Below are 25,102 nucleotides of genomic sequence, written 5' to 3'. Positions count from 1 at the left end.
GAAAATGTTTGTTCAACAAGGTTTTATATTACAACCCCTTGCATGCATCGCGCCGATCACGGCTGCGGCAGCATTTTGGATTGAGTCTCTGGAAGAGAACCTTAGTTCAGCTACGCTGGACGACATTACGGACAGGCTTAGAGTCCTTAAACTAGCTAATTCATTCATTTCGGAGGCCGTAGTACATTTAACCAAACTTACGGCTAAGAATTCAGGATTCGCCATTCAGGCACGCAGGGCGCTGTGGCTAAAATCCTGGTCGGCTGATGTAACTTCTAAGTCCAAATTACTTAATATACCTTTCAAGGGGCAAACTTTATTTGGGCCCGGTTTGAAAGAAATTATTGCTGACATTACAGGAGGTAAGGGCCACGCTCTACCTCAAGACAAAGCCAAAGCTAAGGCTAGACAGTCTAATTTTCGTCCCTTTCGGAATTTCAAAGCAGGAGCAGCGCCAACTTCCACTGCACCAAAACAGGGAGGAGCTGTTGCTCGTTACAGACAAGGCTGGAAGCCTAACCAATCCTGGAACAAGGGCAAGCAGGCCAGTAAACCTGCTGCTGCCCCAAAGACAGCATGAACCGAGGGCCCCCGATCCGGGACCGGATCTAGTGGGGGGCAGACTCTCTCTCTTCGCCCAGGCTTGGGCAAGAGATGTCCAGGATCCCTGGGCGCTAGAGATCATATCTCAGGGATACCTTCTAGACTTCAAATTCTCTCCCCCAAGAGGGAGATTTCATCTGTCAAGGTTGTCAACAAACCAAATAAAGAAGGACGCGTTTCTACGCTGTGTACAAGATCTATTATTAATGGGAGTGATCCATCCGGTTCCGCGGTCGGAACAAGGACAAGGGTTTTACTCAAACCTGTTTGTGGTTCCCAAAAAAGAGGGAACTTTCAGGCCAATCTTGGATTTAAAGATCCTAAACAAATTCCTAAGAGTTCCATCGTTCAAAATGGAAACTATTCGGACAATCTTACCCATGATCCAAGAGGGTCAGTACATGACCACAGTGGATTTAAAGGATGCTTACCTTCACATACCGATTCACAAAGATCATTACCGGTATCTAAGGTTTGCCTTCTTAAACAGGCATTACCAGTTTGTAGCCCTTCCATTCGGATTGGCTACGGCTCCAAGAATCTTTACAAAGGTTCTGGGTGCCCTTCTGGCGGTACTAAGACCGCGAGGAATTTCGGTAGCTCCGTACCTAGACGACATTCTGATACAAGCTTCAAGCTTTCAAACTGCCAAGTCTCATACAGAGTTAGTTCTGGCATTTCTAAGGTCGCATGGATGGAAAGTGAACGAAAAGAAGAGTTCTCTCTTTCCTCTCACAAGAGTTCCATTCTTGGGGACTCTTATAGATTCTGTAGAAATGAAGATTTATCTGACAGAAGACAGATTAACAAAGCTTCTAAATGCATGCCGTGTCCTTCATTCCATTCAACTCCCGTCAGTAGCTCAATGCATGGAGGTGATCGGCTTAATGGTAGCAGCAATGGACATAGTTCCCTTTGCACGCCTACATCTCAGACCGCTGCAATTGTGCATGCTGAGTCAGTGGAATGGGGATTACTCAGATTTGTCCCCCACTCTGAATCTGGATCAAGAGACCAGAAACTCTCTTCTATGGTGGCTTTCTCGGCCACATCTGTCCAGGGGGATGCCGTTCAGCAGGCCGGACTGGACAATTGTAACAACAGACGCCAGCCTTCTAGGTTGGGGCGCTGTCTGGAATTCTCTGAAGGCTCAGGGACAATGGAGTCAGGAGGAAAGTCTCCTGCCAATAAACATTCTGGAATTGAGAGCAGTTCTCAATGCCCTTCTAGCTTGGCCCCAGTTAAAGACTCGGGGGTTCATCAGGTTTCAGTCGGACAACATCACGACTGTAGCTTACATCAACCATCAAGGAGGGACAAGAAGCTCCCTAGCAATGATAGAAGTATCAAAGATAATTCGCTGGGCAGAGTCTCACTCTTGCCACCTGTCAGCAATCCACATCCCGGGAGTGGAGAACTGGGAGGCGGATTTCTTGAGTCGCCAGACTCTTCATCCGGGGGAGTGGGAACTTCATCCGGAGGTCTTTGCCCAAATACTTCAACGTTGGGGCAAACCAGAGATAGATCTCATGGCGTCTCGCCAGAACGCCAAACTTCCTCGCTACGGATCCAGATCCAGGGATCCGGGAGCGGTTCTGATAGATGCTTTGACAGCACCTTGGAACTTCAGGATGGCTTATGTGTTTCCACCCTTCCCACTGCTTCCTCGATTGATTGCCAAAATCAAACAGGAGAGAGCATCAGTGATTCTAATAGCGCCTGCATGGCCGCGCAGGACTTGGTATGCAGATCTAGTGGACATGTCATCCTGTCCGCCTTGGTCTCTACCTCTAAGACAGGACCTTCTGATTCAGGGTCCATTCAAACATCAAAGTCTAACTTCTCTGAAGCTGACTGCTTGGAAATTGAACGCTTGATTTTATCAAAACGTGGTTTTTCTGAGTCGGTTATTGATACCCTGATACAGGCTAGGAAGCCTGTTACCAGAAAGATTTACCATAAAATATGGTGTAAATACCTATACTGGTGTGAATCCAAAGATTACTCCTGGAGTAAGGTTAGGATTCCTAGGATATTGTCTTTTCTACAAGAAGGTTTAGAAAAGGGTTTATCGGCTAGCTCATTAAAGGGACAGATCTCAGCTCTGTCCATCTTGTTACACAGGCGTCTGTCAGAAAATTCAGACATCCAGGCCTTTTGTCAGGCTTTAGCTAGGATCAAGCCTGTGTTTAAAACTGTTGCTCCGCCATGGAGTTTAAACTTAGTTCTTAACGTTTTACAGGGTGTTCCGTTTGAACCCCTTCATTCCATTGATATAAAATTGTTATCTTGGAAAGTTCTATTTTTAATGGCTATTTCCTCGGCTCGAAGAGTCTCTGAGTTATCAGCCCTACATTGTGATTCTCCTTATCTGATCTTTCACTCAGACAAGGTAGTTCTGCGTACTAAACCTGGGTTCTTACCTAAGGTAGTCACTAACAGGAATATCAATCAAGAGATTGTTGTTCCATCCTTGTGTCCAAATCCTTCTTCAAAGAAGGAACGTCTTCTACACAATCTGGATGTAGTTCGTGCCCTCAAGTTCTACTTGCAGGCAACTAAAGATTTTCGCCAAACTTCTTCCCTGTTTGTCGTTTATTCTGGACAGAGGAGAGGTCAAAAAGCTTCTGCTACCTCTCTCTCTTTTTGGCTTCGTAGCATAATACGTTTAGCCTATGAGACTGCTGGACAGCAGCCTCCTGAAAGAATTACAGCTCATTCCACTAGAGCTGTGGCTTCCACTTGGGCCTTTAAGAATGAGGCCTCTGTTGAACAGATTTGCAAGGCTGCAACTTGGTCTTCGCTTCATACTTTTTCCAAATTTTACAAATTTGACACTTTTGCTTCTTCGGAGGCTATTTTTGGGAGAAAGGTTCTTCAGGCAGTGGTTCCTTCTGTATAATGAGCCTGCCTATCCCTCCCGTCATCCGTGTACTTTTGCTTTGGTATTGGTATCCCAGAAGTAATGATGACCCGTGGACTGATCACACATAACAGAAGAAAACATAATTTATGCTTACCTGATAAATTCCTTTCTTCTGTTGTGTGATCAGTCCACGGCCCGCCCTGTTTTTTAAGGCAGGTACATATTTTTTAAATTATAATTCAGTCACCACTACACCCTTGGTTTCTCCTTTCTCGTTGGTCTTTGGTCGAATGACTGGAGGTGACGTAGAGGGGAGGAGCTATATAGCAACTCTGCTGGGTGAATCCTCTTGCACTTCCTGTAGGGGAGCAGATAATATCCCAGAAGTAATGATGACCCGTGGACTGATCACACAACAGAAGAAAGGAATTTATCAGGTAAGCATAAATTATGTTTTTCACCTAAGGATACAAAAAGAGAAAAGCAAATTAGATAATAGATGTAAAATGGAAAGTTGTTTAAAATTGTTTGCTCTGTCTAAATCATGAAAGTAAAATGTTGTGTTTCATGTCCCTTTTAATAGACTCTTTCAGTTAAGAGAGCACATCCAAAATTCACTCGCTCTTAGATGGTAATAAAACAAAGGTAGGGATAAGCGTTGGGCTGGCACAGGCTCAGGCAACATTATTTGCTGATACACTGAGAATGGATTTCATTGGCATAACCAATTTCATGCAAACAAAATGTACTGTGGATTAATCTTGCTGCAATAGAGGTTAATGTTGGGCAATCTTGCACCAATTCATTCTCATTTCTTTTTTACTATGTTCAGAGGCTGCATGGGCACTGGTTATAGGTGCTCCTTTCTGTAAACTGCTGGCAAAGTTTACTTAGGACTTTAGGATCATAACATTTAATAGGTTTTTAAAATGCTTTAATTTGGGAGTGTTTTCATTCCTATTAAATTGGAGGGATTCCTGAAATTAGAATATACTCTATTTCCGGTTAATCAGTTTTGCATCACATTTAAAATTAGCATAATAAACAAACAAATTGGTTATTTATACGCTTTTCTTTAGAATTGGAATACTGATTTTTTTTTCCTTTTTAAAAAGTTATTTTGTGTTTTTTTATCCTGATTTCTTCAAATATAGTAACCATAACCATCTCTGCAGTTTGTGTGTAACAGGAATCTTGCTAAATGTATGAGGCACGGTCTGCTGTGCCTCATATGCACAGTACTATTTTATCCATTCCTGTGCTGTGAGATGTTCTCTAGTATTCAGATATTTTCTTGTAGTAGATGGGCTTAATATCTTGTGATCTCTTGCCTTTTTGCAGCTAGCTATATTCCCCAAGGAACAGTAGATGACCTTTTTGCTGGCACATGGTACTTGGTCCGTGTAGATGAGAAGCACAGAAGATACTATGCCCGCAGCTCCCTGATGGACGATTTGCCTCGGGAAGCAGCACTGGAGTCTGTCCGCTTAAGCACAGCTAATGAGGTATGCAAGCACCCTGCAACATAATAACCTACACTATAGCCAATTTAAAGGAACAAAGTCAAAATGGAACTTTCATGATTCAGATAGGGCATGCAATTTTAACCAACTTTCCAATTTACTTTTATCATCAAATTTGCTTTGTTCCCTTGGTATTCTTTGTTGAAGGCTAAACCTAGGTAGGCTGATTTCTAAGCTCATGCAGGCTGCCTTTTATCTCAGGGCACTTTATTAGCTTTTTACAGTGAGATGGTGCTATTTCATGTGTGCCATATAGATAACAACATCCTCACTTCTGTCGAGTTATGCATGAAACAGCAGTAATTGACTGAAATGCTAATTTTTAAATAGCATTGAGGTAAGGGGGAAGTCTGCAGAGGCTTAGATACAAAGTAATCATAGAGGTAAAAAGTATATTAATGCAACAGTGTTGGTTATGCAAAACTGGGGAATAGATAATCAATGGATTATCTATCTTTCTTTTTAAACAATAAAACATTTCAAGTGGACTTTCCCTTTTTAATAAAGATTTTAAAAAGAGCACTATAATCGGGGATGAGAGAAAAATGCCTTTTTTATGTATTTATAACCTTAAAGGGACATTCAAAACGAAATACATGCTAGATATAATGCTATAATCTAAGCAAAGATTTGCTCTGAGCTATTCAATGAGAAGACAAAGGCATCTTTGTTTGTGTCCCGGGAAAATGGCAATATGTACACACTGTCTTGCACAGTAAGTTTTTCCATATGAACTGGAACACTTTTTACAATTAATGTGATTTATTAATTGGCAGAATAGTAATAGGGGAGAATATAATATAATAAATGTCTAATTATTATGAGCTAGTTATAGTTTTACCTTTTTTTACAAATTAAGGGACTGTTAGATCAAAATTCATATGTGTCCTCTTATCTCAGTGCATTTTGACAGTTTTTCACAGCTAGACAGCGATAGTTCATGTGTGCCATATAGATTACATTGTGCTCACTCTGTGGAGTTATTTATGAGTTGGTACTGATTGGCTCAATGCAAGTCTGTTAAAAGGGAAATAAGGGGGCTGTAGTCAGAGGCTTAGATACAAGGTAATTGCAGAGGTAAAAAGTATATTAATATAACAGTGTTGGTTATGCAAAACTGGGGAATGGGTAATCAAGGAATTCTATCTTTTTAAACAATAAAGCGTTTCCTTTTTAATACAGATTTTTAAAAGAGCACTATGATCAGGGATGAGAGAAAAATGCTTTTTCTTTTAATACATATATTTATAACCTTAAAGGGACATTAAAAACGAAATACATGCTAGATATAATACTACATTCAAAGCAAAGATTAGCCTGAGAATAATTATATTTGTTTAAATACTGAAGAAAATAAATGTAAAATAATAATAATAATAATAATGTAATAGTCACAAGGTTTCCATAGGCCTTAATGCCTAATCTCCCCTGCTGAGGCTATAAGGGACAGCTATTACTGATTCTACAAAGCTCTCTGGGCTTGTGAAATTCTATAAGAAAAACTCACCAGTTCTATGAAGCCCCTGTAGTAATTCTTTAAAGGCAGCTTTTGTGCCTCGGAAAGGAGTGTTCCCTAAATTTAAGTATGTGAAGGCAGATAAATACTTTTGCAAAAAAATATAATTACATTTTTTTATAAAATGAATAAATGAAATACAAATGCACAGTAAAAATTGTATTATTTAATTTCATTAAAAATGTTGTGAAATTTGTATTCATAATAGGACATTTAAAGTGTATTATTTCTCCAACATAGGTGTGTCCGGTCCACGGCGTCATCCTTACTTGTGGGATATTCTCTTCCCCAACAGGAAATGGCAAAGAGCCCAGCAAAGCTGGTCACATGATCCCTCCTAGGCTCCGCCTACCCCAGTCATTCTCTTTGCCGTTGTACAGGCAACATCTCCACGGAGATGGCTTTTTTTTTTTATTATTCAATCAAGAGTTTGTTATTTTGAAATAGTGCTGGTATGTACTATTTACTCAGAAACAGAAAAGAGATGAAGATTTCTGTTTGTATGAGGAAAATGATTTTAGCAACCGTCACTAAAATCCATGGCTGTTCCACACAGGACTGTTGAGAGCAATTAACTTCAGTTGGGGGAACAGTGAGCAGTCTCTTGCTGCTTGAGGTATGACACATTCTAACAAGACGATGTAATGCTGGAAGCTGTCATTTTCCCTATGGGATCCGGTAAGCCATGTTTATTACGATCGTAAATAAGGGCTTCACAAGGGCTTATTAAGACTGTAGACTTTTTTTGGGCTAAATCGATTCATTATTAACACATATTTAGCCTTGAGGAATCATTTTATTTGGGTATTTTGATATAATAATATCGGCAGGCACTGTTTTAGACACCTTATTCTTTAGGGACTTTCCCAAAGCATAGGCAGAGCCTCATTTTCGCGCCGGTGTTGCGCACTTGTTTTTGAGAGGCATGGCATGCAGTCGCATGTGAGAGGAGCTCTGATACTTAGAAAGACTTTCTGAAGGCGTCATTTGGTATCGTATTATTTTAAGGGTTAAAGCTTCCAAATTTGGTGTGCAATACTTTTAAGGCTTTAAGACACTGTGGTGAAAATTTGGTGAATTTTGAACAATTCCTTCATGTTTTTTCGCAATTGCAGTAATAAAGTGTGTTCAGTTTAAAATTTAAAGTGACAGTAACGGTTTTATTTTAAAACGTTTTTTTGTACTTTGTTATCAAGTTTATGCCTGTTTAACATGTCTGAACTACCAGATAGACTGTGTTCTGAATGTGGGGAAGCCAGAATTCCTATTCATTTAAATAAATGTGATTTATGTGACAATGACAATGATGCCCAAGATGATTCCTCAAGTGAGGGGAGTAAGCATGGTACTGCATCATTCCCTCCTTCGTCTACACGAGTCTTGCCCACTCAGGAGGCCCCTAGTACATCTAGCGCGCCAATACTCCTTACTATGCAACAATTAACGGCTGTAATGGATAATTCTGTCAAAAACATTTTAGCCAAAATGAACACTTATCAGCGTAAGCGCGACTGCTCTGTTTTAGATACTGAAGAGCATGACGACGCTGATAATAATGTTTCTGAAGGGCCCCTAACCCAGTCTGATGGGGCCAGGGAGGTTTTGTCTGAGGGAGAAATTACTGATTCAGGGAACATTTCTCAACAAGCTGAACCTGATGTGATTACATTTAAATTTAAGTTGGAACATCTCCGCATTCTGCTTAAGGAGGTATTATCCACTCTGGATGATTGTGACAAGTTGGTCATCCCAGAGAAACTATGTAAAATGGACAAGTTCCTAGAGGTGCCGGGGCTCCCAGAAGCTTTTCCTATACCCAAGCGGGTGGCGGACATTGTTAATAAAGAATGGGAAAGGCCCGGTATTCCTTTCGTCCCTCCCCCCATATTTAAAAAATTGTTTCCTATGGTCGACCCCAGAAAGGACTTATGGCAGACAGTCCCCAAGGTCGAGGGAGCGGTTTCCACTTTAAACAAACGCACCACTATACCCATAGAGGATAGTTGTGCTTTCAAAGATCCTATGGATAAAAAATTAGAAGGTTTGCTTAAAAAGATGTTTGTTCAGCAGGGTTACCTTCTACAACCAATTTCATGCGTTGTCCCTGTCGCTACAGCCGCATGTTTCTGGTTCGATGAGCTGATAAAGGCGGTCGATAGTGATTCTCCTCCTTATGAGGAGATTATGGACAGAATCAATGCTCTCAAATTGGCTAATTCTTTTACCCTAGACGCCACTTTGCAATTGGCTAAGTTAGCGGCTAAGAATTCTGGGTTTGCTATTGTGGCGCGCAGAGCGCTTTGGTTGAAATCTTGGTCGGCTGATGCGTCTTCCAAGAACAAGCTACTTAACATTCCTTTCAAGGGGAAAACGCTGTTTGGCCCTGACTTGAAAGAGATTATCGAGATTTGAAAGGAAACCAATGGCACTACTAGCGTATATGACCTTATTCCTACATTTATTTAATAATTTGTCAGGATGTGGGTGCTGTGTATAAAACCGTATTTAGCAAAGAAAGAGAAAGTATACACTTATAGCACTCCTAGGTCTGTAAATGAATTAAATCTAACTGGATGATACAAATTATTCCCTAAGGAATAAGTGGAAGGGGAGAAAACAGATTACAATTAAAATATAACTTTTATTGGGTTTACGTTAAAAGTAGGAATATACTTAAAATCACTCTTAAGCACCGATTTTCCTGATGTCAGCAAATTAGTATAAGTCAAGGTTATTGCTCCTAGTACTTAGGTGTTGATAGTGGGCTGGAATAGGTGCTGCTATATACTTGTATCAGGAGACCTGATATACCAATTTATTGAAGTCCAAAGTTACTAATTCTTATGTGAGAATTAAGTATATGATATATTCTTTATATCTCAATAGTGATATATCTTAGCGTAGCCTGATTTAGATTAAATACTGGATATATAATTTTTAATATTTCTGCTTGTTGCCAAGGTGGAATTATATATACCCAATTGATTATTTGGATTCTGAATAGAATCTCTTGACTCCGCTTTAGAGTATTAGCAGTTGCCTACCTCCGGATTGAAGAGTAGGTTGTTCCCTCCATTATAACAAAAGCTAACCTTCATATATGTTTTTAAATTGTATCTGAATAATTGAGCTACAATTTTATCTTTATTGAGACAATGTATATTGTTGTTGTACTTAATAGACTTATGTGTATTGGTTTCTCTGCGATTGTGAATAACATTCGTTGCTGTTTGGTGTGCTTAAACAATAATTTCAAAGATTATATTCTTTAATCTTTGCACTTAAACTGTATGTGCTTCCGACTTGTGAATCATACACAGTTTGTATTTTATGAATGAACTTCGGTAAGATTTATCTGCTCACAGTTTCTTTAATATTAGTTTAAATAGCTCTCTGTGATGCGGTAGTAGATAACCTTATATGTCGCAACTTTGGAGCTTATCTGATTCTATCATCACAGAATGATTAGATACCCATCTGGATAACTCATAATATACTAGTGATTAAATAATGTAGTTTCTTAGTATAATGGAACGTATCTGTTCTCAGTGACAACAAAGTTTAAACAGATAGATGTACAAGCATTCCGCTTATTTTGTGAGTCTCCAAAATTATAACCTAATGTTCATATCAATTTCACACTTGCAGTAAATTATACTTAATCTGTGTACATTTCACTTTGCATACAGACAGGATTGCCCCGGAAATAGGTTTGTGCACTGTTTTGTTGTATAAGCTGTATTAACGGCAAAAATTATGCATACGTGATCAAGCTGCACATACTCATCTAGTCCAAAGCTTGATGAATCCTTTTATTTATTATTTGTCATCTTATGTTTGGAATCACGATGCAACACGTTAGTTCACAATATAATCATCCCCATATACTATATATTGGGTTTCACATAGATCACAATCATAGGTATAGTTAGGTATAGTAACAAAATAATAACACTTCAGGATAAAAAAATATGTATATCATAATGATACTAACTTTTGCACAGAGTAACTGTGGTTATTACAATATCAGCCACCTCTGTCAACATATTTGGAAAATAAAACTTTTCAAAAAGACTAATTGCTTTTTCTATACCATATTCGCATCAGTATTTAATTTCAGGCTTGGGAAGAACTCAAGAATAAGCTCATAATTTGAATTAAGTGAACTGCTCTAACAGTAGTATTCAGATGCGTCTTCACACGTCAATCATTAGTTCATCTCACATCATTGGTCTGAATTACATTACACGCCTATTGGGGGCGTGTTTCTAACGGCCTTAAATAGCCGCGAATATTGCGGCACGTTCACCTTTGAAAAAGCAACGTTTAGTTGCGAAACATGTTAGGGACGATAGGGCAATGGTGAGGAGTCCTAGGAGCTCCTGTGTTTTTAGACAGCCTTAAGCTACCGCAAATTACTGTAGTCAGCCACGGTTTCACTTGAAAATGAACGCTCAGATCTAATCAGGTGTTGAATATATGGTGCTGGTACTGAATATTATTGCAAGTACTATCTCTCCTATATGAGCTAACTTAAATTTGCAAAATATATAAAGACTTAATAATAGAACTTGGTTTGGCGTTACTGCCTAATAATTTAACTCATTTCGAGCTGTATTTGGTATACATCCACATCCATGATACCGCTTGTTGTAAGATAACTGTGTTTTACATAACTAAGGTGCACAAAATATATTTAGAGTACTATCATATTAGCTTTGGACTAGATGAGTATGTGCAGCTTGATCACGTATGCATAATTTTTGCCGTTAATACAGCTTATACAACAAAACAGTGCACAAACCTATTTCCGGGGCAATCCTGTCTGTATGCAAAGTGAAATGTACACAGATTAAGTATAATTTACTGCAAGTGTGAAATTGATATGAACATTAGGTTATAATTTTGGAGACTCACAAAATAAGCGGAATGCTTGTACATCTATCTGTTTAAACTTTGTTGTCACTGAGAACAGATACGTTCCATTATACTAAGAAACTACATTATTTAATCACTAGTATATTATGAGTTATCCAGATGGGTATCTAATCATTCTGTGATGATAGAATCAGATAAGCTCCAAAGTTGCGACATATAAGGTTATCTACTACCGCATCACAGAGAGCTATTTAAACTAATATTAAAGAAACTGTGAGCAGATAAATCTTACCGAAGTTCATTCATAAAATACAAACTGTGTATGATTCACAAGTCGGAAGCACATACAGTTTAAGTGCAAAGATTAAAGAATATAATCTTTGAAATTATTGTTTAAGCACACCAAACAGCAACGAATGTTATTCACAATCGCAGAGAAACCAATACACATAAGTCTATTAAGTACAACAACAATATACATTGTCTCAATAAAGATAAAATTGTAGCTCAATTATTCAGATACAATTTAAAAACATATATGAAGGTTAGCTTTTGTTATAATGGAGGGAACAACCTACTCTTCAATCCGGAGGTAGGCAACTGCTAATACTCTAAAGCGGAGTCAAGAGATTCTATTCAGAATCCAAATAATCAATTGGGTATATATAATTCCACCTTGGCAACAAGCAGAAATATTAAAAATTATATATCCAGTATTTAATCTAAATCAGGCTACGCTAAGATATATCACTATTGAGATATAAAGAATATATCATATACTTAATTCTCACATAAGAATTAGTAACTTTGGACTTCAATAAATTGGTATATCAGGTCTCCTGATACAAGTATATAGCAGCACCTATTCCAGCCCACTATCAACACCTAAGTACTAGGAGCAATAACCTTGACTTATACTAATTTGCTGACATCAGGAAAATCGGTGCTTAAGAGTGATTTTAAGTATATTCCTACTTTTAACGTAAACCCAATAAAAGTTATATTTTAATTGTAATCTGTTTTCTCCCCTTCCACTTATTCCTTAGGGAATAATTTGTATCATCCAGTTAGATTTAATTCATTTACAGACCTAGGAGTGCTATAAGTGTATACTTTCTATTTCTTTGCTAAATTGAAAGAGATTATCTCTGATATCACTGGGGGTAAGGGCCACGCCCTTCCTCAGGATCGGCCTTTCAAGGCAAAAAATAAACCTAATTTTCGTCCCTTTCGTAGAAACGGACCAGCCCAAAGTGCTACGTCCTCTAAGCAAGAGGGTAATACTTCTCAAGCCAAGCCAGCTTGGAGACCAATGCAAGGCTGGAACAAGGGAAAGCAGGCCAAGAAACCTGCCACTGCTACCAAGACAGCATGAAAAGTTGGCCCCCGATCCGGGACCGGATCTGGTGGGGGGCAGATTCTCTCTCTTCGCTCAGGCTTGGGCAAGAGATGTTCTGGATCCTTGGGCGCTAGAAATAGTCTCCCAAGGTTATCTTCTGGAATTCAAGGGGCTTCCCCCAAGGGGGAGGTTCCACAGGTCTCAGTTGTCTTCAGACCACATAAAAAGACAGGCATTCTTACATTGTGTAGAAGACCTGTTAAAAATGGGAGTGATTCATCCTGTTCCATTAAGAGAACAAGGGATGGGGTTCTACTCCAATCTGTTCATAGTTCCCAAAAAAGAGGGAACGTTCAGACCAATCTTAGATCTCAAGATCTTAAACAAGTTTCTCAAGGTTCCATCGTTCAAGATGGAAACCATTCGAACTATTCTTCCTTCCATCCAGGAAGGTCAATTCATGACCACGGTGGATTTAAAGGATGCGTATCTACATATTCCTATCCACAAGGAACATCATCGGTTCCTAAGGTTCGCATTCCTGGACAAGCATTTCCAGTTCGTGGCGCTTCCTTTCGGATTAGCCACTGCTCCAAGGATTTTCACAAAGGTACTAGGGTCCCTTCTAGCTGTGCTAAGACCAAGGGGCATTGCTGTAGTACCTTACTTGGACGACATTCTGATTCAAGCGTCGTCCCTTCCTTAAGCAAAGGCTCACACGGACATAGTCCTGGCCTTTCTCAGATCTCACGGATGGAAAGTGAACGTGGAAAAGAGTTCTCTATCTCCGTCAACAAGGGTTCCCTTCTTGGGAACAATAATAGACTCCTTAGAAATGAGGATATTTCTGACAGAGGCCAGAAAAACAAAACTTCTAGACTCTTGTCGGATACTTCATTCCGTTCCTCTTCCTTCCATAGCTCAGTGCATGGAAGTGATCGGGTTGATGGTAGCGGCAATGGACATAGTTCCTTTTGCGCGCATTCATCTAAGACCATTGCAACTGTGCATGCTCAGTCAGTGGAATGGGGATTATACAGACTTGTCTCCGAAGATACAAGTAAATCAGAGGACCAGAGACTCACTCCGTTGGTGGCTGTCCCTGGACAACCTGTCACGAGGGATGACATTCCGCAGACCAGAGTGGGTCATTGTCACGACCGACGCCAGTCTGATGGGCTGGGGCGCGGTCTGGGGATCCCTGAAAGCTCAGGGTCTTTGGTCTCGGGAAGAATCTCTTCTACCGATAAATATTCTGGAACTGAGAGCGATATTCAATGCTCTCAAGGCTTGGCCTCAGCTAGCGAGGGCCAAGTTCATACGGTTTCAATCAGACAACATGACAACTGTTGCGTACATCAACCATCAGGGGGGAACAAGGAGTTCCCTAGCGATGGAAGAAGTGACCAAAATCATTCTATGGGCGGAGTCTCACTCCTGCCACCTGTCCGCTATCCACATCCCAGGAGTGGAAAATTGGGAAGCGGATTTTCTGAGTCGTCAGACATTGCATCCGGGGGAGTGGGAACTCCATCCGGAAATCTTTGCCCAAGTCACTCAGCTGTGGGGCATTCCAGACATGGATCTGATGGCCTCTCGTCAGAACTTCAAAGTTCCTTGCTACGGGTCCAGATCCAGGGATCCCAAGGCGGCTCTAGTGGATGCACTAGTAGCACCTTGGACCTTCAAACTAGCTTATGTGTTCCCGCCGTTTCCTCTCATCCCCAGGCTGGTAGCCAGGATCTATCAGGAGAGGGCGTCGGTGATCTTGATAGCTCCTGCGTGGCCACGCAGGACTTGGTATGCAGATCTGGTGAATATGTCATCGGCTCCACCTTGGAAGCTACCTTTGAGACGAGACCTTCTTGTTCAGGGTCCGTTCGAACATCCGAACCTGGTTTCACTCCAGCTGACTGCTTGGATATTGAACGCTTGATCTTATCGAAGCGAGGGTTCTCAGATTCTGTTATCGATACTCTTGTTCAGGCCAGAAAGCCTGTAACTAGAAAGATTTACCACAAAATTTGGAAAAAATATATCTGTTGGTGTGAATCTAAAGGATTCCCTTGGGACAAGGTTAAGATTCCTAAGATTCTATCCTTCCTTCAAGAAGGATTGGAAAAAGGATTATCTGCAAGTTCCCTGAAGGGACAGATTTCTGCCTTGTCTGTGTTGCTTCACAAAAAGCTGGCAGCTGCGCCAGATGTTCAAGCCTTTGTTCAGGCTCTGGTTAGAATTAAGCCTGTTTACAAACCTTTGACTCCTCCTTGGAGTCTCAATTTAGTTCTTTCAGTTCTTCAGGGGGTTCCGTTTGAACCCTTACATTCCGTTGATATTAAGTTATTATCTTGGAAAGTTTTGTTTTTAGTTGCAATCTCTTCTGCTAGAAGAGTTTCAGAATTATCTGCTCTGCAGTGTTCTCCTCCTTATCTGGTGTTCCATGCAGATAAGGTGGTTTTACGTACTAAACCTGGTTTTCTTCCAAAAGTTGTTTCTAACAAAAACATTAACCAGGAGATTATCGTTCCTTCTCTGTGTCCGAAACCAGTTTCAAAGAAGGAACGTTTGTTGCACAATTTGGATGTTGTTCGCGCTCTAAAATTCTATTTAGATGCTACAAAGGATTTTAGACAAACATCTTCCTTGTTTGTTGTTTATTCCGGTAAAAGGAGAGGTCAAAAAGCAACTTCTACCTCTCTCTCTTTTTGGATTAAAAGCATCATCAGATTGGCTTACGAGACTGCCGGACGGCAGCCTCCCGAAAGAATCACAGCTCATTCCACTAGGGCTGTGGCTTCCACATGGGCCTTCAAGAACGAGGCTTCTGTTGATCAGATATGTAGGGCAGCGACTTTGTCTTCACTGCACACTTTTACCAAATTTTACAAGTTTGATACTTTTGCTTCTTCTGAGGCTATTTTTGGGAGAAAGGTTTTGCAAACCGTGGTGCCTTCCATTTAGGTGACCTGATTTGCTCCCTCCCTTCATCCGTGTCCTAAAGCTTTGGTATTGGTTCCCACAAGTAAGGATGACGCCGTGGACCGGACACACCTATGTTGGAGAAAACAGAATTTATGTTTACCTGATAAATTACTTTCTCCAACGGTGTGTCCGGTCCACGGCCCGCCCTGGTTTTTTTAATCAGGTCTGATGAATTATTTTCTTTAACTACAGTCACCACGGTACCATATGGTTTCTCCTATGCAAATATTCCTCCTTAACGTCGGTCGAATGACTGGGGTAGGCGGAGCCTAGGAGGGATCATGTGACCAGCTTTGCTGGGCTCTTTGCCATTTCCTGTTGGGGAAGAGAATATCCCACAAGTAAGGATGACGCCGTGGACCGGACACACCGTTGGAGAAAGTAATTTATCAGGTAAACATAAATTTTTTTTTTATTGTAAAATGAGTTTCTCTGTATATGGGCTAAACAGGCAATTCTACCGGATTAGCTGACATTTTTCTACCAGCTCTGGTGTATTCTCTAAATATTTTGCTGCTTTTTCTTGAAGCTAAAAAAGTGTCAAGGCTTATGACCATCATAGTAAAATGGGATTGTAAGGTACTGTACACTGAAAGCAGAGCAATCTGATTTGTATTGACTGCAGGATTTCATTTTTGAAGTGTGGTTTTTCACGTTGTGAAGTCTGAGTCTGCTCTTCCAATTTTCACAGTTAAAGTGACAGCCTACTTTAAAATGTTTGTTTAAAAAGACAGATAATCCCTTTTATTAACCATGCCCCCAGTTCTGCATAGCCAGCACTGTTATATTAATATACTTTCTACCTCTGCGATTACCTTGAATCTAAGCCTCTGCAGACTGCCCCCTTATCTCAGTTCTTTTGACAGACTTGCATTTTAGCCAATCAGTGCTGAGTTATATATAATTCCTCAGGAGTAAACTGTCAAAATGTTCTGAGATAAGAGGTGGCCTCCAACGGATTAGAAATCAGTTTGAGCCTACCTAGGTTTAGCTTTCAAAAAAGAATTCCAAGAAAACAAAGCAAATTGATAAAAGTAAATTGGAAAGTTGTTAAAAAAATGCACGCCCTATCTGAATCATGAAATTTTGACTTGACTGTCCCTTTTAAAATAACACTAAACCGGGGCAAAATAAATAATGAAGGTACATTGCAAAGGTTTTTTTACTTTGCATAATTATTCTTATGTTTATTGCCCCCTTACTGTAAATTTTAAATTGGTAATTTTCCAGCTCTTATATCGCAAAGTATCTCTCAAATTCTGAGTGAAAAATATTACGTGTGTGTTGTGTACTTCATGCTAATGCTCACTGGCTGAAAAGGACTACTCCCATAGATCTATTGGTGGAGAGTGACACACCTCTGCATGTCTGGCATGCAGTAATATGCATTAAAGGGACAGTAAACCTTAAAAACATAATTTATGCTTACCTGATAAATTCCTTTCTTCTGTTGTGCGATCAGTCCACGGGTCATCATTACTTCTGGGATATAACTCCTCCCCAACAGGAAATGCAAGAGGATTCACCCAGCAGAGCTGATATAGCTCCTCCCCTCTACGTCAGTCCCAGTCATTCGACCAAGAATCAACGAGAAAGGAGTAACCAAGGGTGAAGTGGTGACTGGAGTATAATTTAAAAGATATTTACCTGCCTTAAAAAACAGGGCGGGCCGTGGACTGATCGCACAACAGAAGAAAGGAATTTATCAGGTAAGCATAAATTATGTTTTCTTCTGTTATGTGCGATCAGTCCACGGGTCATCATTACTTCTGGGATACCAATACCAAAGCAAAAGTACACGGATGACGGGAGGGAAAGGCAGGCTCATTATACAGAAGGAACCACTGCCTGAAGAACCTTTCTCCCAAAAATAGCCTCCGAAGAAGCAAAAGTGTCAAATTTGTAAAATTTGGAAAAAGTATGAAGCGAAGACCAAGTTGCAGCCTTGCAAATCTGTTCAACAGAGGCCTCATTCTTAAAGGCCCAAGTGGAAGCCACAGCTCTAGTGGAGTGAGCTGTAATTCTTTCAGGAGGCTGCTGTCCAGCAGTCTCATAGGCTAAACGTATTATGCTACGAAGCCAAAAAGAGAGAGAGGTAGCAGAAGCTTTTTGACCTCTCCTCTGTCCAGAATAAACGACAAACAGGGAAGAAGTTTGGCGAAAATTTTTAGTTGCCTGCAAGTAGAACTTGAGGGCACGAACTACATCCAGATTGTGTAGAAGACGTTCCTTCTTTGAAGAAGGATTTGGACACAAGGATGGAACAACAATCTCTTGATTGATATTCCTGTTAGTAACTACCTTAGGTAAGAACCCAGGTTTAGTACGCAGAACTACCTTATCTGAATGAAAAATCAGATAAGGAGAATCACAATGTAATGCTGATAACTCAGAGACTCTTCGAGCCGAGGAAATAGCCATTAAAAACAGAACTTTCCAAGATAACAATTTTATATCAATGGAATGAAGGGGTTCAAATGGAACACCTTGTAAAACGTTAAGAACTAAGTTTAAACTCCATGGCGGAGCAACGGCTTTAAACACAGGCTTGATCCTAGCTAAAGCTTGACAAAAAGCCTGGACGTCTGGATTTTCTGACAGACGCCTGTGTAACAAGATGGACAGAGCTGAAATCTGTCCCTTTAATGAACTAGCCGATAAACCCTTTTCTAAACCTTCTTGTAGAAAAGACAATATCCTAGGGATCCTAACCTTACTCCAGGAGTAACGTTTGGATTCGCACCAGTATAGGTATTTGCGCCATATTTTATGGTAAATCTTTCTGGTAACAGGCTTCCTAGCCTGGATCAGGGTATCAATAACCGACTCAGAAAAACCACGCTTTGATAAAATCAAGCGTTCAATTTCCAAGCAGTCAGTTTCAGAGAAGTTAGATTTTGATGTTTGAATGGACCCTGTATCAGAAGGTCCTGTCTCAGAGGTAGAGACCAAGGTGGACAGGATGACATGTCCACTAGATCTGCATACCAAGTCCTGCGTGGCCATGCAGGCGCTATTAGAATCACAGATGCTCTCTCTTGTTTGATTTTCGCAATCAATCGAGGAAGCAGCGGGAAGGGTGGAAACACATAAGCCATCCCGAAGTTCCAAGGTGCTGTCAAAGCATCTATCAGAACCGCTCCCGGATCCCTGGATCTGGACCCGTAGTGAGGAAGTTTGGCGTTCTGGCGAGACGCCATGAGATCTATCTCTGGTTTGCCCCAACGTCGAAGTATTTGGGCAAAAATCTCCGGATGAAGTTCCCACTCTCCCGGATGAAAAGTCTGGCGACTCAAGAAATCCGCCTCCCAGTTCTCCACTCCCGGGATGTGGATTGCTGACAGGTGGCAAGAGTGAGACTCTGCCCAGCGAATTATCTTTGATACTTCCATCATTGCTAGGGAGCTTCTTGTCCCTCCCTGATGGTTGATGTAAGCTACAGTCGTGATATTGTCCGACTGAAACCTGATGAACCCCTGAGTTGTTAATTGGGGCCAAGCTAGAAGGGCATTGAGAACTGCCCTCAATTCCAGAATGTTTATTGGAAGGAGACACTCCTCCTGATTCCATAATCCCTGAGTCTTCAGAGAATTCCAGACAGCGCCCCAACCTAGCAGGCTGGCGTCTGTTGTTACGATTGTCCAGTCTGGCCTGCTGAATGGCATCCCCCTGGACAGGTGTGGCCGATAAAGCCACCATAGAAGAGAATTTCTGGTCTCTTGATTCAGATTCAGGGTAGGGGACAAATCTGAGTAATCCCCATTCCACTGACTTAGCATGCACAATTGCAGCGGTCTGAGGTGTAGGCGTGCAAAAGGTACTATGTCCATTGCCGCTACCATTAAGCCGATCACCTCCATGCATTGAGCTACTGACGGGTGTTGAATGGAATGAAGGACACGGCATGCATCCTGAAGCCTTGTTAACCTGTCTTCTGTCAGGTAAATCTTCATTTCTACAGAATCTATAAGAGTCCCCAAGAATGGAACTCTTGTGAGAGGAAAAAGAGAACTTTTCTTTTCGTTCACTTTCCATCCATGCGACCTTAGAAATGCCAGAACTAACTCTGTATGAGACTTGGCAGTTTGAAAGCTTGAAGCTTGTATTAGAATGTCGTCTAGGTACGGAGCTACCGAAATCCCTCGCGGTCTTAGTACCGCCAGAAGGGCACCCAGAACCTTTGTGAAGATTCTTGGGGCCGTAGCCAATCCGAATGGAAGAGCTACAAACTGGTAGTGCCTGTCTAGGAAGGCAAACCGTAGATACCGTTGATGATCTTTGTGAATCGGTATGTGAAGGTAAGCATCTTTTAAATCCACTGTGGTCATGTACTGACCCTTTTGGATCATAGGTAAGATTGTCCGAATAGTTTCCATTTTGAACGATGGAACTCTTAGGAATTTGTTTAGAATCTTTAAATCTAAGATTGGCCTGAAAGTCCCCTCTTTTTTGGGAACCACAAACAGGTTTGAGTAGAACCCTTGTCCTTGTTCCGACCACGGAACTGGATGGATCACTCCCATTAATAACAGATCTTGTACACAGCGTAGAAACGCTTCTTTCTTTATCTGGTTTGTTGACAACCTTGACAGATGAAATCTCCCTTTTGGGGGCGATAATTTGAAGTCTAGAAGGTATCCCTGAGATATGATCTCCAGCGCCCAGGGATCCTGAACATCTCTTGCCCAGGCCTGAGCGAAGAGAGAAAGTCTGCCCCCCACTAGATCCGGTCCCGGATCGGGGGCTCTCGGTTCATGCTGTCTTTGGGGCAGCAGCAGGTTTCCTGGCCTGTTTGCCCTTATTCCAGGACTGGTTAGGTTTCCAGCCTTGCCTGTAACGAGCAACAGCTCCTTCCTGTTTTGGTGCAGTGGAGGTTGACGCTGCTCCAGGTTTGAAATTCCGAAAGGGACGAAAATTAGACTGTCTAGCCTTAGTTTTGGCTTTGTCTTGAGGTAGGGCGTGGCCCTTACCTCCTGTAATGTCAGCGATAATTTCTTTCAACCCGGGCCCAAATAAAGACTGCCCCTTGAAAGGTATATTAAGTAATTTAGACTTAGAAGTAACATCAGCTGACCAGGATTTTAGCCACAGTGCTCTACGTGCCTGTATGGCGAATCCAGAGTTCTTAGCCGTAAGTTTGGTTAAATGTACTACGGCCTCCGAAATGAATGAATTGGCTAGTTTAAGGACTCTAAGCCTGTCCATAATGTCGTCTAGCGTAGATGAACTAAGGTTCTCTTCCAGAGACTCAATCCAAAATGCTGCCGCAGCCGTAATCGGCGCGATACATGCAAGGGGTTGCAATATAAAACCTTGTTGAACAAATATTTTCTTAAGGTAACCTTCTAATTTTTTATCCATTGGATCTGAAAAAGCACAGCTATCCTCCACCGGGATAGTGGTACGCTTAGCTAAAGTAGAAACTGCTCCCTCCACCTTAGGGACCGTTTGCCATAGGTCCCGAGTAGTGGCGTCTATTGGAAACATCTTTCTAAATATTGGAGGGGGTGAGAACGGCACACCGGGTCTATCCCACTCCTTAGTAACAATTTCAGTTAATCTCTTAGGTATAGGAAAAACGTCAGTACTCGCCGGTACCGCAAAGTATTTATCCAACCTACACATTTTCTCTGGTATTGCAATAGTGTTACAATCATTGAGAGCTGCTAAGACCTCCCCTAGTAATGCACGGAGGTTCTCCAATTTAAATTTAAAATTTGAAATATCTGAATCCAATCTGTTTGGATCAGAACCGTCACCCACAGAATGAAGCTCTCCGTCCTCATGCTCTGCAAGTTGTGACGCAGTATCAGACATGGCCCTAGTATTGTCAGCGCACTCTGTTCTCACCCCAGAGTGATCACGCTTGCCTCTTAGTTCTGGTAATTTAGACAAAACTTCAGTCATAACAGTAGCCATATCATGTAATGTTATCTGTAATGGCCGCCCAGATGTATTAGGCGCCATAATATCACGCACCTCCCGGGCGGGAGATGCAGGTACTGCCGCGTGAGGCGAGTTAGTCGGCATAACTCTCCCCTCGCAGTTTGGTGAAATTTGTTCACATTGTACAGATTGACTTTTATTTAAAGTAGCATCAATACAGTTAGTACATAAATTTCTATTGGGCTCCACCTTGGCATTGGAACAAATGACACAGATATCATTCTCTGAGTCAGACATGTTTAACACACTAGCAATAACTTGCAACCTGGTTATAATCTTTTTTAACAAAAACGTACTGTGCCTCAAAGAGGTACTTAAACGATTAAATGACAGTTGAGATAATGAACTGAAAACAGTTATAGCATCAAGTTTAAATAACACAACTTTTAGCAAAGGTTTGTTCCCATTAGTAAATAACTAAATTTGACATAAAAAATTATAGAGTAACGTTTTTATTCACAGTCAATAAAAATTCTCACAGCTCTGCTGAGAGAATGTACCTCCCTTCAAAGAAGTTTGAAGACCCCTGAGATCTGTCAGTGAACCGGATCATGCAGGAAATATAATAGTAGCTGACTGGAATTTTTTGATGCGTAGCAAAAGAGCGCCAAAAACGGCCCCTCCCCTCACACACAGCAGTGAGGAGAAACGAAACTGTCACATTTTAAAGCAGACAACTGCCAAGTGGAAAATAATGCCCAAACATTTATTTACTCAGTACCTCATTAATGTAAACGATTCTACATTCCAGCAAAAACGTTTAACATGACAATATTTATTAAAAGGATTAGTGACCTTTAACAGAGTAGTTCCGGTGAAAAACCATTCCCAGAATACTGAAGTGTATACATACATGTCATTATAACGGTATAGCAGGATTTTTTCATCAATTCCATTCAGAAAATAAAAACTGCTACATACCTCAATGCAGATTCATCTGCCCGCTGTCCCCTGATCTGAAGCCTTTACCTCCCTCAGATGGCCGAGAACAGCAATATGATCTTAACTACTCCGGTTAAAATCATAGTAAAAAACTCTGGTAGATTCTTCTTCAAACTCTGCCAGAGAAGTAATAACACGCTCCGGTGCTATTGTAAAATAACAAACTTTTGATTGAAGTCATAAAAACTAAGTATAATCACCATAGTCCTCTCACACATCCTATCTAGTCGTTGGGTGCAAGAGAATGACTGGGACTGACGTAGAGGGGAGGAGCTATATCAGCTCTGCTGGGTGAATCCTCTTGCATTTCCTGTTGGGGAGGAGTTATATCCCAGAAGTAATGATGACCCGTGGACTGATCGCACATAACAGAAGAAAATAATGTTATATAATTCTGCACATAGTGCAGAATTATATAACATTATTTAGGTGCTATAGCCATAAACGCATTTTTTACCTTTTAATTTGCTAAAAATATGGCGCTTTTACAGACCCGCTCTCTGCTGAGCGGGTCTGTTATTTTTAGTCAGCGCATCGGGCCAGCTGTATAGTCACAGCCCGGCCTGACCGCGCCATAAGACTAAGTGCAGCTCGCTCCTGTCACAGGAGCGAGCTGCACTTAGTGCTATGGCGCAGTCGGGCCGGGCTGTGACTATACAGCTGGCCCGATGCGCTGACTAAAAATAACAGACCCGCTCAGCAGAGAGCGGGTCTGTAAAAGCGCCATATTTTTAGCAAATTAAAAGGTAAAAAATGCGTTTATGGCTATAGCACCTAAATAATGTTATATAATTCTGCACTATGTGCAGAATTATATAACATTATTTTTAAGGTTTACTGTCCCTTTAAAAAAATAAAAATTGTGAAATGTAAACAAAGAAAATTATTTAACATTTTGTGAAATAAAACTTTACAAGTCCTTGTTACTGAATGATAACTAATTGTTTTGTTTAACAGCACATCCCGAGTCCTGCTAAGAAGGTCCCCAGGCTTCCTGACACAGCAGAAGCCATTTCAGTTACCAACGGAGAGCACTGATCGTTCTATCTCTGAGGACAACGTGAAATTTCAGATACTATTTCAGTCGCTCACTGTAAAAATTCATACCGGCGCACACAGTGGTTTGCACCTTTTTTACATTTGCAGCACTAAGATACCAATAGCGGTTAGAGAGCATTTATATAACCTGTAAATATAAAAGGCTCTGTGCTCCTGGTTTTGTATGTCTGCAAAATATTACATAAAAAAATAATAATCTTAGAATGGGACAGTGAGATATAGTGATCTGGGGGGAAGTATAATCACTATTAAATATAATACATCTGATGGAAATTTATTGGCAAGTACCTCCAAATTCATAATTATTTCTTGGTGATTATTATGTGACACAGTTCTCTAATTAGCAAACTGTAATGCAGGGCGCATATCTAGTCCACGTCAAAGACGTGACGCAGAAACACGTCTGAATAATTGTAAAGCACTTTAGATTCAGAGTGTATATTGTGTGGTTAAATTTTTTTAATCATTTTTTTTTCTAAATAAATAATTTGTAAATTGTTTTGTTTCCCAGACCCCTGTTAGACACACTATGTACCTTGCGGTATTTATTTCTCGCTGTCTTATTGGTTTCCTAGAATTGTAAGTTGCGTTGTACAGTTGATGAATTAACACTACTTTTTAAGATCAAACTGGTGCTAAACCTTGGGCATAAGCCCAACTAGCTTGTAAAAAATGTAGAAAACTTATGTAAATTTTGTTTTTTAATTTTGTTATTCATGCAGTGTAATTTCTGAAATTAACAGGAAAATAATATGCAATTAAGTGTGATTGACACCTGTATGATTCACTCTGGTTTGCAAAGAATCAGTCCACAGTCCAGTGTTGCTTTTCATAGCAGCTGCCCAGTCATATCTTGGTACACCAATGTTTTATTTTCTCTGTACAATTTATTGTATTTTTGTTAAATAATTTTGCAGTTTTGTATAATATTTTTTTTTCATCTGTCAAAATTTCTTTCCAGTTTTTGTACATACATCATTTTCTGGATTCTCAAAACAAATGTACAGAACAGGAATGTAATATGTGCTGAGACAATTTATGATGAATTGTGAGATATTGTATTGTTATAAATATTGAAGAAATGGTTTCACTAATTCCTGTGACGGAATGAACGTATATATTAACAAATAGAAAAACTTTGTTTAAAATAAAGTTTTCAATATAATTTGGAAGTATTAGTGTGTTTTGTTTTTCTATTTTTCAGAAGTTTTGTATTTACGTTTAAATGAACTCATAAAAGATTGGATTGCATAATAATGCAATGACTTTAATTTTTTTTACCAGCTTTACCTGTAATTTTAAAGTTGTGGCTTTTGCACTCCCCCTCCAGAGGTTGGAGTGTATCCTCCATGATCCATTGCTTTGACCCTAAAACATTCTACAAATTGATTGCAAGATCAGTACATGTGCCTATTTATTTCTGTCCCTACATCAGGGCTCAACAAACC

At 40.5% G+C, this 25,102-nt stretch overlaps 1 protein-coding gene across 2 annotated transcripts in view; it reads left to right on the top strand.

Moving 5' to 3' along the window:
* HMGCS1 (3-hydroxy-3-methylglutaryl-CoA synthase 1) overlaps positions 1-24,819 on the top strand; it is a 56,412-nt gene extending 31,593 nt beyond the window's left edge. For both annotated transcript variants that reach the window (XM_053701257.1, XM_053701255.1), the window contains exons 9-10: positions 4,811-4,974; positions 23,553-24,819. In XM_053701257.1, the coding sequence (XP_053557232.1) occupies positions 4,811-4,974; positions 23,553-23,633 (245 nt within the window). In that variant the 3' untranslated portion in view covers positions 23,634-24,819. The remainder of the gene's footprint in view (positions 1-4,810; positions 4,975-23,552) is intronic.
* The last annotated feature ends 283 nt before the right edge of the window (positions 24,820-25,102 follow it).

This window comes from Bombina bombina, chromosome 2 (genome assembly GCF_027579735.1).
Source record: "Bombina bombina isolate aBomBom1 chromosome 2, aBomBom1.pri, whole genome shotgun sequence".
Taxonomy (NCBI): domain Eukaryota; kingdom Metazoa; phylum Chordata; class Amphibia; order Anura; family Bombinatoridae; genus Bombina; species Bombina bombina.
This window is presented reverse-complemented; position numbering and strand designations above follow the sequence as displayed.